This window comes from Castanea sativa, chromosome 1, assembly GCF_040712315.1.
Source record: "Castanea sativa cultivar Marrone di Chiusa Pesio chromosome 1, ASM4071231v1".
Classification (NCBI taxonomy): domain Eukaryota; kingdom Viridiplantae; phylum Streptophyta; class Magnoliopsida; order Fagales; family Fagaceae; genus Castanea; species Castanea sativa.
The window spans coordinates 64,737,687-64,751,952 of NC_134013.1; the positions used below are offsets into that span (position 1 = coordinate 64,737,687).

At 36.1% G+C, this 14,266-nt stretch overlaps 2 protein-coding genes across 5 annotated transcripts; one reads left to right on the plus strand and one right to left on the minus strand.

Moving 5' to 3' along the window:
* Nucleotides 1-2,936: 2,936 nt before the first annotated feature.
* On the plus strand, nt 2,937-7,089 carry LOC142642507 (protein WVD2-like 7). Of its 3 annotated transcripts, none has more exons than XM_075816876.1 (9): nt 2,937-3,170; nt 3,638-4,219; nt 4,300-4,665; nt 4,782-4,840; nt 4,969-5,043; nt 5,464-5,566; nt 5,683-5,745; nt 5,955-6,065; nt 6,545-7,089. In XM_075816876.1, the coding sequence occupies exons 1-9, from the start codon at nt 3,102-3,104 to the stop codon at nt 6,761-6,763; spliced, it is 1,647 nt and encodes a 548-aa protein (XP_075672991.1). In that variant the 5' UTR covers nt 2,937-3,101; the 3' UTR covers nt 6,764-7,089. The 3 variants fall into 3 exon arrangements, with proteins under 3 accessions (XP_075672991.1, XP_075672999.1, XP_075673006.1); XM_075816884.1 differs by having other exon boundaries at nt 5,491-5,566; XM_075816891.1 differs by lacking the exon at nt 4,969-5,043 and having other exon boundaries at nt 5,491-5,566.
* A 1,644-nt stretch (nt 7,090-8,733) lies between these two features.
* On the minus strand, nt 8,734-12,798 carry LOC142630833 (protein FAR1-RELATED SEQUENCE 5-like). Of its 2 annotated transcripts, none has more exons than XM_075804984.1 (2): nt 12,556-12,798; nt 8,734-11,550 (listed from the first exon to the last, which is right to left on the minus strand). In XM_075804984.1, the coding sequence occupies exon 2, from the start codon at nt 11,548-11,550 to the stop codon at nt 9,040-9,042; it is 2,511 nt and encodes an 836-aa protein (XP_075661099.1). In that variant the 5' UTR covers nt 12,556-12,798; the 3' UTR covers nt 8,734-9,039. The 2 variants fall into 2 exon arrangements, with proteins under 2 accessions (XP_075661099.1, XP_075661031.1); XM_075804916.1 differs by having other exon boundaries at nt 8,734-11,555.
* Nucleotides 12,799-14,266: the final 1,468 nt, after the last annotated feature.

The following is a 14,266-nucleotide window of genomic DNA, read 5'->3' on the forward strand; positions in this document are numbered from 1 at the left end:
ACCTTGCTCCACATGATGCCTCAAGACCATGGTAGAGGTGAGCCATGGTGGGCATAGATGGTTTTGGAGATGATGGGCAGCAGCAGGTGGTGTTGACCCTAGGTAATGGTTCATGGCATGGTGGCTTGACTGATGGTTGCTTTCTGTGTGGGATTGGTGGCTTGAGTGCAAGGCAGTGCTAGACTATTGTGATGATCATAGGCTGTGCAAGACATTGGGCTGGTTAGTGTTGGTATAATGCATGGACTTGTGTGAGTGGGCTAATGGCAGTTACTTGGTGTGCTGCATATGGGCATGCTGTGTGGGCTATGATGCTGATGAAAAGGGCTTGGGCAGGGGCCAAGCTTCTAAAACGTGATGGAACAATCATGTGTGGGTTGCTGGAATAAGGGCAGAGGCCTCATGATGTGTTGAGTGATGGGCTGGCATGTGTAGAGTGTGCAGTAGGAGTTATCAAGCAGTTCCTAGCTTGTTGGATGTTTAGACCTGTTGTGTAGGGGCCGGAAACGTGGAGAGTAGGTCAAGACAACATTAATTAAAGGTGTCCTAAGTCAGACCACATGCGGCAGCAAGTCTTGGACATGGGGTAGTCAGTTGGCAGTAATTGTCGTGACAGTTATTTCTGTGCATAAATCCTAGGCTATTGGAGTTTTCAACAGCAAGAGTGTATTTTAGTTTAGAGAATTTCGTGTGTATTTTCCAGGCTTTCTTTGTACTTGAATATTGAGTAATAAAAGTTGGGGTTGGTGAGTAATAAAAGTTGGGGTTGGTGCCCTGTAAATACTGTGTGTGAATTCTCTTGATAATTCTATTTTGAGTGTTCTTGCAGTGTATGTGTGGTATATTGGCTGAGACTAAGTTAGGAGCTTTAAAAAAAATTGACCTTGTGGCATACAGTGAAGTCCATGCATCATAAATCCATATTGTGAAGAAAAAATTCAGAGATTTTGAGGCCCAATTACGAAGTGACGTAAGAATCCAAATAGGTTCGCTGCATATAGAGAATTTGAACCAAATATATATATATAACCCTACCTGCGTGACCAAACATTTAATGAGTCATTTGGGCTTTGTGCAAGTTTGGCCTAACACTCATGTTTTGTGACATAATATTTGAGTTGCCATGGGTTGACTGAATAAAAAACCACATCACGTTATCAGACAGCAAAAAATGAGATCTCAATATTTAATAGGTGTCTCACAATATGTAATATCCACACACTATAAAGTCATTACAATCAGTGCCGGCTCAAGGCCTAGGCAACTTAGGCCTAGGCCTAAGGCCCCACAACCAAAAAAAAAATTCCCTACTAAAAAAGGCCCCATTTCCATTTGTAAATGCCCAAAATTTTATAAAAATATAACATTTTTTAAATAATTAGTACTTTTTTTAAAAGTGATGTTAAAGATACTACAAATTTTACTATAGGTTTAAGTTTAAATTTAACTAACATGTCACCAATCACATAAAAAATTAATTCAAACACAAATAAATTAAGTTGTTGAATTTTATCAATTACAGTCATTATCACATTATATTGTGAACATTTTTAAAACCAATTGTTCATTTCTAACAAGGCTTCCAAAATAGGAGACCAATAGAAATTAAAACCAATTGAAACCCTAAAATGTTTCAAAAAAATACTGCAAATGTGATAGAACATCAATGATGACTAATCTCCTCTAATAGTTTGTGATCTTAATTTTTGTAAACTAATATCTTACAAACCCACGCACCAAATAATATTTATCTATCTCTTTCTCTTAAAAAGAATATATAAATTAAAATTTAGATTACAACTGTACTTAACTATGCATAGTTATATATCCAAGTTATAATAAGTTTCTTTTTTTAAAAAATAATATTTTTTCTAGTTCTCTTTGTTTAAATTTATGGTTTAACTATGATATTCAATCCTTTGTATGAAATTAACCTTAGTTTAATTATTATTATTCATCAATTTCTGTATTTACATCAAATTAGTCTTAATTTAATTTGTATTATATATATTTATTTAATTAATGTTTACATATAAAAAAGCCTCATATAAAATTTTCGCCTTAGGCCCCAAATTTTGTTGGGCCGGCCCTGATTACAATTATTTATTTATATATATAAAATCAGAAATGGCCTTAGTGAACACTGTTTGTTGTGTATGCTCCATATGATAGAGATGCTACATGTAGCAAATACATAAGATACCACATAGATAGTATGACTAACATGAAATTGAAATTAAAAAAAAAAAAAGAAATCGGAATCAAACATAAAAGACAAAAATGAAAATTTTAAAATGTAAAGGATCAAAAATGAAAACAATCCTAAACAATTAAGGGTTAAAAGTATACTATAATCTATTTTATAATAAGTCTAATGAGCAGTGGATTATAATAAAATGACGATTTTATATCTTAGGATATTGTGAAACAAATTATAAAAGTTTTCCTATGTCTTTTTTTTACATTTTTATTTATTTTTACGTGCATTCTCGTGTTATTAACTAAAGGCCATTGTGTTCCATAGTTTACCAAGCTATCCTACCTAGGATGTATGTCGATGTCCACATTCAACAACATTTTGTTTCGTTAGTTGTTTATGGTAATGTTGCAACTACTGGTTGTTCAGCCGGTTACATCTCCACCTTCTCCAATCTAACTACCACTCTCTCTCTCTCTCTCACATTAACATTAGACCAATAAATAAAAATTCAACTGTAAAAGTAAAATGTACTTAATTAATGCTTAGAGTATATTGAAGAGGACTCTTCAAATTCAAATTTAACCAACAATTGAACGTTGTAGAGATCCTGTTTTTTAATGTCAAACATGTGGGACCCACATCAAGCTAAAAAGTGTTGGAGCTACTCCAAACATTGTTGGGAGACCCCACTTTACTTTCAGAAATAAAAGAATGCACTACACTATACTTTTTCCTCATCTGGCTGTGTCCTACTTTTCCACAAAGATAGGCTCAATGTTGCTTTCCATTTGAATTTCAAATTTGAATCATACCCATATGAGAAAGACAACATAGAATAATAGAGAAGAAGCACAAGAGTTCTAAAGTTTGGATCTTTTGAGGTTTTAACAGTTGAATAAGCATGGGAGACTCTGCTTGTCTCATGCAACCATTCTCTTACACTGCTGGCATTCCCAATGAAGCCAATGAGGTCAGTTCATTAAGCTTCACTATTCCATTTGAGTACTTTTTTTGTTTTGTTTTTCTATCTTGTATATATATTGGGTGCTTGCAATTCAAAGATTTTATCTTGCATTATTTTCATAATGAGGCTGCTGAAGATTTTTGCTTTGCTTTTCTTGTTTCTCTGGAAAAAATTTTGGTTGCTGAGAAGCTGAGGAAAAGAATAGAGCTAGAAATTGCATGTTATGCACTATTTCTGCATTTACTAATTGAATTACCCTTACCTGAAAGTTTTAGTTGTAATTGTATGAGGTTCAACTGGGTAGTACTTACTAGCTTTCTCACTAAATTAAAACTGAGAAGAAGTACATTTGTTTTCCAGCACATTCTTCACCTTTCCACTTCCATGGTTTCATTAATATCAAATCTTTTGTAATTGCTCAAAATTACTATAGTTAAGTTTCAGATGGCTCTAAGAAACATTGCTTGCTTCAGGGAAACCCCATACATGCTCTGGGGCAGTCAATCTCATTTGGGAGATTCATGTCAGAGTCCTTAGCCTGGGAGAAGTGGTCAAGCTTCTCCCACAACCGCTATGTTGAAGAAGCTGAAAGGTATGCCAGGCCTGGCTCAGTAGCTCAGAAGAAAGCTTTCTTTGAAGCTCATTACAAGAAAATTGCTGCTCAAAAGGCAGCAGCCTTGCTTGAACAAGCAAATGCTGCATCAAATAATGCCCCAAAACCAGCTGAAGAAGATTTTGTTAACAATATTAGTACCAATAATTCGCAGACGAAAAGTTCAAAATCCGACGAGGTTGTCAACCAACAACATGAGGTCAAGGCCCCACATAGTGGGGCATATTCCATTGTTAATGACAATAAATATAGCTCAAATGCTGAGATAGATAAATTTGAAAGTAATATTGTGGATGTAGCTGCCCCGGAACCCAAAAACCAAGCTTTTGTGAAGAATTCTTTGGAAGTTGAACAATCAAACCACCTAGATGATGCTGACAATCACACGGTAACTGAAACGGAGCTTGGGGGAACGCCCCAAATGGAGAAACCTCTATTGAAGGTAAACACTATTGATTTATGTCCATGACTTTTGGTTTTGAATTTGAGGTCATAGTGCTGACCTGATTGTTATTGCAATAGAGTTCCAAATCAAATCAAGATTCTTTGGCATCAATGAGCAAGAAGAAACCATCGCTTTCTTCCTCGAAGCCATTGATTCATAATAGAGCATCTAAGCTCCCATCTTCACCTGCCAAACACACAGTTCCAATCTGTCCCAAGAAGGATTATAATGCCACTCCAATGAACCAGAAGCCTGCAATAGACTGTACAGATAGGAAGAGATCAACTCCAAAATCAATTCATAAGTCAGTCAATTTCACTCCTATTAGAGAACTTAATAGATTCACTTCAACAGTTATGAGGAAGATTGAAAGTTCAAGAGTTGGTGCTAGTTCTTCCAAGGCATCTAAGGATTGCTCAACTCCTTTGAGGACCCCAACTATGGTGCTTTCTTATCTCCCTGCACTTGGCCAGTTGGCCTCTCAATTAAATTGAACACTTTCTTTCACTGAAATGTACTACTAACTTTGCACTAAGATGAGTTCATATTCAAACTTCAGGTATCTAAAAATGACGTAGAAAAGCAATCTTCAGCTACCCCTTGGTCAGAGAAGAGAAGGTAACTGAAATTAGTAGAATCAGAAAATAAATATATAAATTGAATGTTATATACCTTCTAAATGATTATGTATTTGTTTAAAACTTTGAGCTCCTGTACATAAATGCTGTGACATCTATAATTCACAGGGCCAGAACACCAATCCATCCCTCAGCCTCCGGAAGTAAAACGGTCGGCCAGAGATGGCGCTTGCTCCCTTCTGAGTAAGAATATTTCACTTAGAGAAATTGTTTGCATTTGTTTACTACATAGAGAATTTATGATACTAGGGACAGTAGAGCATGGAACTAGGGTTAAATAGAGCTGATATCGTGAAACTAGGGATAGTAAAAAAAAAAAAAAAGAATTACTAGCATCAGCATATCAAATCCCATTCTACTGCTAATGGAACTCATGGAAATGAGTAAGAACCTATCTTAAGACTAAACAGAGAAAAAAAATACTGAAGAAAATTTTCATAATTTTTGTTGAGAAGACCAAGGCAAACATTTAGTTAACTAATATTTGATGTGGACCATATCATTTTTAACATTAAGGAGTTAAAGGCCCTTTGAGTTGTGTGTGTTTTCTTCATAAGTAAAGGTCCTTTAAGTTCTTCTGATAATAGTTTTTTTTAATGCCAGTTGTTCCAAATATTTGAGTGCATGCAGAAACAAAATGCAGTCCCCAAATTTATCCACCCCTTTCAGCTTTAGGACAGAAGAAAGAGCCGAAAGAAGAAAGAAGGCAAGGGTTGATCTTGGTGCTTTCAGATTTTTATAGAATGAACTTTATTTTGTGGACTACAGATATGTATCTTAAGCATTTGTATAACTCTGCTATTTCTCCTTGGTTGCTTTCAGAAGCTAGAAGAGAAGTTCAATGCTAATGAGGCACAAAAGGTGCAGCTGCAAACGACACTCAAGGTTATTATCTCATTACCAACTTCATTTGAATCCAGATCTGTTTTATATGAGTTACCTAAGCATACTGTGATGTAAACTAGAATGCCATGCAGCTTCATGGGTTTAAATGGAAAATTATGGCAGTCTTTGCATTATATTCAGTAAAAGCTAAATTTAGTTGGAATAACTTGGCTCAATCAATGACATTGAACCCATGACCATTTGTGCAGGAGAAAGCAGAAACAGAAATTAGAAAATTGCGCCAAACCCTTTGCTTCAAAGCCAGGCCACTGCCTAATTTTTACAAGGAAAGGAGAGAGCCAAAGGACGAGATAAAGAAGGTACCTTTAATCTTTGTTACCTTACTAGGCTATCTGGTATAATTAAACAGAGCTGCTGCAACAATTATAGTGGCTCAATCGTTTACGGAGCTCCGGATAATACCCACAATAAGTACTCACGACAGATCACAAAGCAACCAGAAATACATCAACTTAATACAGCAGCTAGGAAATATCAATTTAAGAACATATGGCTTTATCAAAAGTTATTCTATAGTTGAGGAAGTGTGATCATTGACTTCCTCATCACATCATGATGGGTAAGATGTTCAGGTTCTCGAAGAACAGCTGCTGCGCAAAAGTTACAGCTCATCTCCAACAATAGCTCTTGCAAAAATAACTACAACTTATTTCATAGTTCATCTTTCAAAATTTTCATATATACAGAAATTCTGCATAAATGCCATTCTGAGTGATGTCATTTTAGTCTATGAAAATTATGATTAATTTAGCATATTTTCCACCCTTCTTTCTTGCAGGTTCCAGTAACACATCCTCAGTCACCCATGTTAGGTAGAAAGCCCACTCGCATCATAGTAGAGAGGCCTTCAATCAAAAGAAGTGGCTCCAAGCATGTCCAGGGAAAGGATAGTCAAACTCCGACTCATTCTCTTACTTCACAATTTGTAGTGGATACTCCTGAGAATACATCTCCAAATATTCAGATGGATAGCCAGAACTACAATTATTACAAATGAATATGGAGAGAAGAATATCATTGAACAATGTCCAATATTATTCAGTAATGCCACTGTTGCTTGAAGCTTCAAGGACTTTCAGACTTGCATGGGGATTCTGGATACCAATAGGAAATTGCCAACAATATGGGACCATTTGTGTAGAGTAAATTCCAACATTTATGCAAAGTTTCTTTCTAGAATTAGCACTTGGTAGACATTTGTATTGTAAATTACTTTCCTTTGTCTGTACCAAATACTTTAACTACATGCATTGTGTACCTTATGAAGCCCGCCTGCCATGTGGAGTTGCGAGGTGAATTTAGAAAAGGGTTTCATCTTATGAATATCTAGACTTGTATAGAAAAATCAAATTTGCTAGGATTTTGAGGGAACTAATGTGGAATTCATAAGGCCTTGACAACTAGAAAATTTCAAATATATAGCCAACAACACTGTAACTGAAAAGTGGCATGCTGTGTACATATCTTAGGCACGTGTGCAGTGTCATTATACCCAAGTTTTTTTGGCGAGATAAACAACAATCATTGTTATCATATTAATATGTCAATTAATCACACTTGTGAATACCATTGCCTGATATGGATTTAACCACTCTCACTTACAAACTTACCCTTGCAAGCCACTCTAATCTCTTCAACTATGAAAGGGAAAGTAGACAACTATCATCCACCATGCCATAACCCACGGTCAGCTCTAATACCATTTATCGTGGAGATAAACACCTTCGAGAATTTTCAAGTGAGACCTTGATATAAGGTATTATACACCACTTTAAGCCTAAAGCTTGAGCATGTATGGGTTTGAAAATTAATTTTATATCACTATTGTGTCTAAACCTAATCTATGACTTGAATTAGTCACACTCTCTCATGTATACACCAATATGCTCTTCTTTCCCCCTTCTCCTTCCCATTATTGTGAATGACCATGAGGAGAACGACGGGGAGATTGAATCAATGATGATCACTTCATGAGCCATGGTCCCTGACCACTTGTGCTACCCTTGAAACTTTTTATCCAAGTTACTACTTGAGTTTCAAAGTGCGCACCTGTTCATTTATTTCTAAAGTTTGTAGCATCCTGAAACACACAATATAAGTGCATTACATTGGGCCTTAGCCCAACAGAGTCCCTAACACAAACTCCACATGTTATTTGCAATTGCTTCAGTAATCTGACGTGGTGTTTGGTACGGGGAATCTACATTACTCCTGACATCCAAATTCTTAGGAATGTAACTATTTCTATGTTTAGTTTCATTGGGAATGTGAAATAATAATATTTGGTTTATTCTAGGAATCTTAAATAAATTATTTATTTTCCTATTCTATCCTTAGATTTGAATGTGAACTACCAAGTCCTTTAAAAAAAATCTTCCTCTAAATAAATAATGAAAAACCAAATATCAATTATTAATTATGATAAATTTATTAAAATTATAGTTTAACATTTCAAAATGACAAAATGACAAGTACAATACAAAAATAACCATTTAAATTCTCAAATGCTTTTATTCTTAATAATAATTTTTTAAAAGAGTTTAATTCATAACAAAATAACCTGATAATTTTTTTTTTCCACACGTGAAACCTAAATAAAACTTTGTTAAAAAATATATCAACATAGTTGTCTATCCTGTTTATATTATTTTGGCAGAGAAAAGATATTGATGATTTGTTTTACATTTTATCTTAATTGCTTAAATGATAAGAAAAAATAGTTAATATTGTCAATTTATAAAAAAAATACAATTTCTTTTAAGCTTGAAAATCTGAATTCCCACTTGTTTTAAAGAAAATTCACATTCCTGAGAGGGGTTTAAGGGGGAATCTAGATTCTTCTGTCATCTGATTCCCTAGCGTGATTTGCAACCAAAGATGAGAATCTTTAAACATTCCTAAGAATCTTAAAACATTGCCCTATACCAAACGCCACATTAAGGCAATAATTTAAATTGAAGAAAGTACTCTGGTAATGAAATCAATTTATTTACACCTTTACACAGTTAAAGTAACAGAAATGAACCAAGTATATCTGACAATTAGGAAATGAATGTCACCTAGGTCAGAAAATAAGCAATGATTCATTTGCTTTTGGAAGTACATTAAATCTTGCTCAAATTTGGGACCTCAGTTCAGGTTGCCATGCACCATGAAGAATGCAGCAGCCATTTTGATGAACTTGAAACTCTGCTACATAACCTAGCAAGCAACAGCTTCCTTGCAGCCAACTTGTAATATTCCTATCTGGAGCCCCAAAATTTCCTCTGTTATTCAGACTCTTGCATCTTTTGTCCACCTCTTCAGGATGTACTTGGTTGGTAGCAGCTTTATGTTCCTATAATCGAGCACTTTTAATGCATGGCTACATAAAACTCCCATAAACTCGAATTTCATACAATTACAGGCAACAGTCTCATCAGTGGAATTAAAAGTAACTGTGTACTCGCTTAGTTGCCCATATATGCTTACTTTGTACTCAAACAATGATTCACTCTCAGTACATTGGTTTACAACAATATTTAAACATGTTTCATATTCTAGCTGGAACAATTCAAAAATTTTTGGTGTATATATATCTCTTGCCTGCTTCAGCATAATTACATCCCCCATTAGTCTTGGCATATGTTGGCTCATATCAAAATTAGCTTCTAATTCTTTATAGTGCCATTCATTCACCACCTTCCCAAGATGTTTGAAAAATGGAAGCACATCTGAGTCAGACTTTAGATACTTCTTTAAGGTAGCAGTAAAATTTTCACGCAATAGTGCACTTTTTAAGTCAGCACAAAAGTTATGCCTTCCATATACTACAGCCCATTTCTCTCTACATTCAAATATCTCATGCAACCACTCATTTTCCCACAGACCATAAACGTCTAGCATAGCCTTCCATCCATTAATGAAATCATCCTCGTCCTCATGTTCAAAAAAGCAACTGCTTAAATCATTTATGAAAGAATCTGAGCCCACAACCATGTGATTAAGTTGCTTAAGCGCATTTTGGTACACATGCCATACACACATTCGATGAGGTGTTCCAGGCAATATTAAATCAATTGCTTCAGTGATTGTTGCATCTCCATCTGTGAGGATAGTCTTTGGCTTCTTCCCAGACATTGCTTCTATGAAAGTTCGAAACAGCCATTTGAAAGATTCAACAGTTTCATCGTATAAAAGTGCAGCACCAAAAATCACCATTTGCTTATGATGGTTCATCCCAATGAAAGTTGAAAAAGGTCGGCAATCTCTATATAATCTGCAAGTTGTATCAAAGCAAACCACATCACCAAAATCACTGTAGTCCACCACCATCTTTGCATCAGCCCAAAATACATTAGCTAGTTGATCATCAGCATCAAGTTGGATAGCATAAAAGAAAGAGGGATTCTTTAATTGTTTGCTTTGAAAATATTGCTGCATCCTTTCCGCTTCTCCTTCTCTCAACTCCTTCATACGACGGGAAGGTAGTTTACTTTTATAATCTATGGGGTCATAACCAATATACTCACAATCTCCAATCATCTTATATTGTAACTCACAGGCTGATTTTGGCTCGATCTTAGAACCATCAACAAAGTTGCCATCAACAGCCTGAGCTACAGCTAGTCTCTTTTGAGATCGTAACATGCGAACTCTACATGCTGCAACAAGCTCATGATTGTGCTTTTCTTCAAAGTGAGTGACACGATATTTACCATCAGGCTGACGAGAAATGACCAGTTGTGCCAAACAGCCAATTCTTGTTTCCTTTCGAGGTCTCTTCACATTCATATCCCGCTTGTCCTTCTGTCGAAAACCTTCTCTAAAACACGTAAACCGTCTAGATGCCACAGCACCATCTATCTTACTCCTATTTACATAATCTTTCCGGACACTGAATCCTACCCGTCCAGCATATGTATTGTAAAACTCATAGGCATGATCCTCTGAGTCAAATCCCATCCCAAGTTTTGGTACCCCATCCATCCCAGAATGACTGGTTGAATCAGCTTCGACTGCTTGAGCAAATTTTAATCTCTTTTGTGAAGGTAACTTATGAGCTGTAGATGGCGTAACAAACTCATGATTGTGCTTTGTCTCAAAATGAGTGACACGAAACTTACCATTAGGCTGACGCGCAATAGTCATATGTGCCAAGCAACCAGTTCTTGTTTCCTGCCGGGATTTTTTCACATTTGAATTATATTTGGTAGGCCGATAACCTTGTCTGTAGCAAGTGTACCTTCTAGAGACAACTGCACCATTTACCCTACTTTTGTTTACAAAATCTTTTCGAATGCTGAAACCTTCCAGAACAGCATATCTACTGTAGCACTTGTATGCCTCATCTTCTGATTCAAACTCCATGCCAACTTTTGGTATCACATATACATCATCCTCACTCTTTACAACTACGCTGACCCCTGCAGAGATAGCATTTGGGTTCTGACACTCCTGCTCACCAACAATGTCCATCTCAAACTTGCTAACGTTGGAAACCCTTGGGGTCTGACAGTCCTCACCATCAATTTCCTCCTGACTTTTGTCAACAGAAGAAACACTTGGAGTCTCGGAATCATGATCACTGTCAATAACTACCTGACTCTTGTCAACAGAAGAAACAGTAGGACTTTGACTCTCATGCTCACCACCAACAACCACGTGACCCTGTTCAACGAAGGATTCTTTTGGGCTCTGAGATTCCTGCTTTGTATCAATCACCAATGTGGATGATGTTTGACATTCATTTTCGATATCCTTTTCCTGTGGATGACCTGTTATATTAGGCTCACCACTGCCCATCTGACCTTCAGTAGACATGGGGAAAAAATTAATTGAGACAAACATACAGCAGCAACTGATGAAGAACAACCTTTCATAGTTTTATAATTCATGTTAATGCGCAACGTGAAGTTACATACTGATATAAACATATCAAACATTGAGCATGAACAGCAGATTCAATAACAGAAGGCAACAGGAAAAACCATGATCCTCCCCACCATTAAGTGTTTGTTTGGCTAGCTTATTTTTGCCAACTTATTTTACTATTCAACTTATTTTTTCTACTATTCATAGACCCACTACACTTTTTAGTACTATTCATGGGTCTACTATACTATTTCAGCTAACTTTTAGCTTTATTAAGTTAGCTTTATTTACAATACTTTCAGCAAAATAAGCGGATACCAAACAAACCTTAAGCATAAAAGAAACAGAAGGAAGCTGCAGAACATTGTTACCAATGCTCAACAACAGAACCTAGTCTTCAACCATGTCCCTCTTCATAGTTGAGCACCAAAATAAGCCTCAAAAAAATATAAAGCACAGTACAATATCAAAATGAAGATTCTTGAACTCATATTCTCAACAAAAAACTGCCAAACCAACATAGTATTAGTACCAGCCCTTCATCAATGTTCCACACACTTTCTATGTGAACTTCTAACTGATTCCTAGTACAAAATCAACATGGGTACATTCTTTTTGGCGTGAAAATCAATATGTGTATGCATGTCTGAGTCTCTGTCAGCGTTCCTAGTTAGCATGCTGATAGCAAATTCTTCATTCAATAATACGAAATTAAACAAACCTTCAATAAAGTATAGCATCAAACACAATAAAAAAAAAAAAAAAAAAAAAAGAAGCTATAGCCAATTGGATAAACATTAATGCTCAGCTGGGTTACTCACTAAATCAATTAAATATATTTCAATATCCTATAAAACCAAAATAAAATAAAGAACTATTTTTTTTTTTTCTCTCAAAAACATATATTTGTAGCTGAAAATAATTTACTTGCAGTACCTGAGAGATGAAAGGTGATGGGAATTCGGTGCGACGGCGGCGCAAACTTTATGATGCGGCGGCGGGTTCTTTTTTAACGGTCGAGATTTAGTCTGAGTTTGGTGAATGGTTAGATGTGTTGGGTAGGCAGAGGAATCGGAAGAATTGTAGAGAGAAAAGGGGTTTTCTCGGCGGTTCGGTTTGGAGATTTGGGGAAAATAAGAAATGCGAAACTTGGTATTGATCGAACCTCACGTGTGTTGTTGTGGCAGTTTGGTAGTGGTTGGCTACAAATTGGACCTTAAGGCACTGTTTGGAGTTGACACGATACTGTGTTGCGTACATGCCATGAAATCTTTATTTCAATAGGTCCAATGGGTCTGGTAACTGCTCTTTGTTTGTTTCGATAGAAAATCTTGTGTAAAGATAGTTTTTTTTTTATTGTTTAGTAGCTGTAAGTGCACAATTGCACCTGGCCCCAAGAACAGTTACGGGCTCAGGCCCAATGAGCCTTAAACAATATGATTTGTAGAGCGTGGGCTTGAAACCCAGGTTAGAAGTATTTGAGGATTAAATGACAAGTCAAAGATGGTAAACAATTGAAAAACGACAATGAATACTGTAAATCAACCTGCTCGGACGTAAGCCGAGAACTGTTCTTATTTTATTTCTATCTCTTGTTTCTCTTTCTTTTAGGTTTACCAAGAAGGGATCCACATTTCTGTTCTAAGTTCCTCCTTAAATACTCATATTTTTGATACTTTGTACACGTGTTGCCCCTACTCCCCCTTAGCCTAGATATTTCTTTTCTCAGTGCCTTTGAATAGTAACCAGAAGTTTCCCTTCCACTGTTCAGGTGTCATTTCCCCATTAATGCGGCTAGGGTGGTAGGTGCAGGGTCTTTAATGTGGAGGTGACAGCCTTAATCTTTGATATCTCTCTAACATCAGTGCTTCTGGGACATCCAAGGGCTTCCCCCCTTTAACCATCGGTCTTGACCGTGTCATTCCCTGACCTTTATCATGAAGTCCCTGGTTCTCTGGTATCCGTCCGAAGATAAAATCACCCTCGGCTGGATCCTCGGATCCTCGGAGTATGGGCCGACCCGTAGTACTGACAAGTCCTAAACCCAAGAGCAGGTCGGCCTTCCTTAGCATGGCCCAACGGCCCATATTCCCATCAGGGTCTTTTTACTCCCCACAGTAGCATAAAAAAATATGAGTAAAAAGAAAACTATCTTTGAGCAATATAAAAAGTATGGCTTAATTTTAGAGATTGTTTTTCATTAAATTTTTTTGGAAAACAACTCTATCTCATAGTAAGCTAAATAAGGAAAGTTAGGAAATTGTTTTTCAACTCATTTAAAGTTGCTACCAAACATTAAAAAATAAGATAGATTTATAGAAAATGCTTTTCGAAAAATGACTTATTTTTTAGAAAACATTATTGTTGAAACAAACAGAGCGTAAAGTTGTAAATGAATCGTTTTGTTAATAAACAATTCAAATTTAACTTAATAAAGAGCTCATGTACGTTTTTTTGTTTTTTGTTTTTGTTTTTATACAATATAGAATTTCTACTCTAGCCTAATCTAAGTGTACATGTGTAAAACTTTTTCCTGGAGACTTGAACTCGGCCCTTGCCGTTCACACCTTACAAATACTTATATTTGTGAAATGATCGCCGAAACAAGGGTGCACAGTGGTCGTTTTTTTGTTTTTAAATAAGTTAA

Coding starts and splice junctions, on each gene's coding strand:
- LOC142630833 (XM_075804984.1), bottom strand. CDS start 11,550: ATGGGCAGTGGTGAGCCTAATATAACAGGTCATCCACAGGAAAAGGAT.
- LOC142642507 (XM_075816876.1), top strand. CDS start 3,102: ATGGGAGACTCTGCTTGTCTCATGCAACCATTCTCTTACACTGCTGGC. Junction 5,746..5,954: donor AGCTGCAAACGACACTCAAG/GTTATTATCTCA, acceptor CCATTTGTGCAG/GAGAAAGCAGAAACAGAAAT. Junction 6,066..6,544: donor CAAAGGACGAGATAAAGAAG/GTACCTTTAATC, acceptor TCTTTCTTGCAG/GTTCCAGTAACACATCCTCA.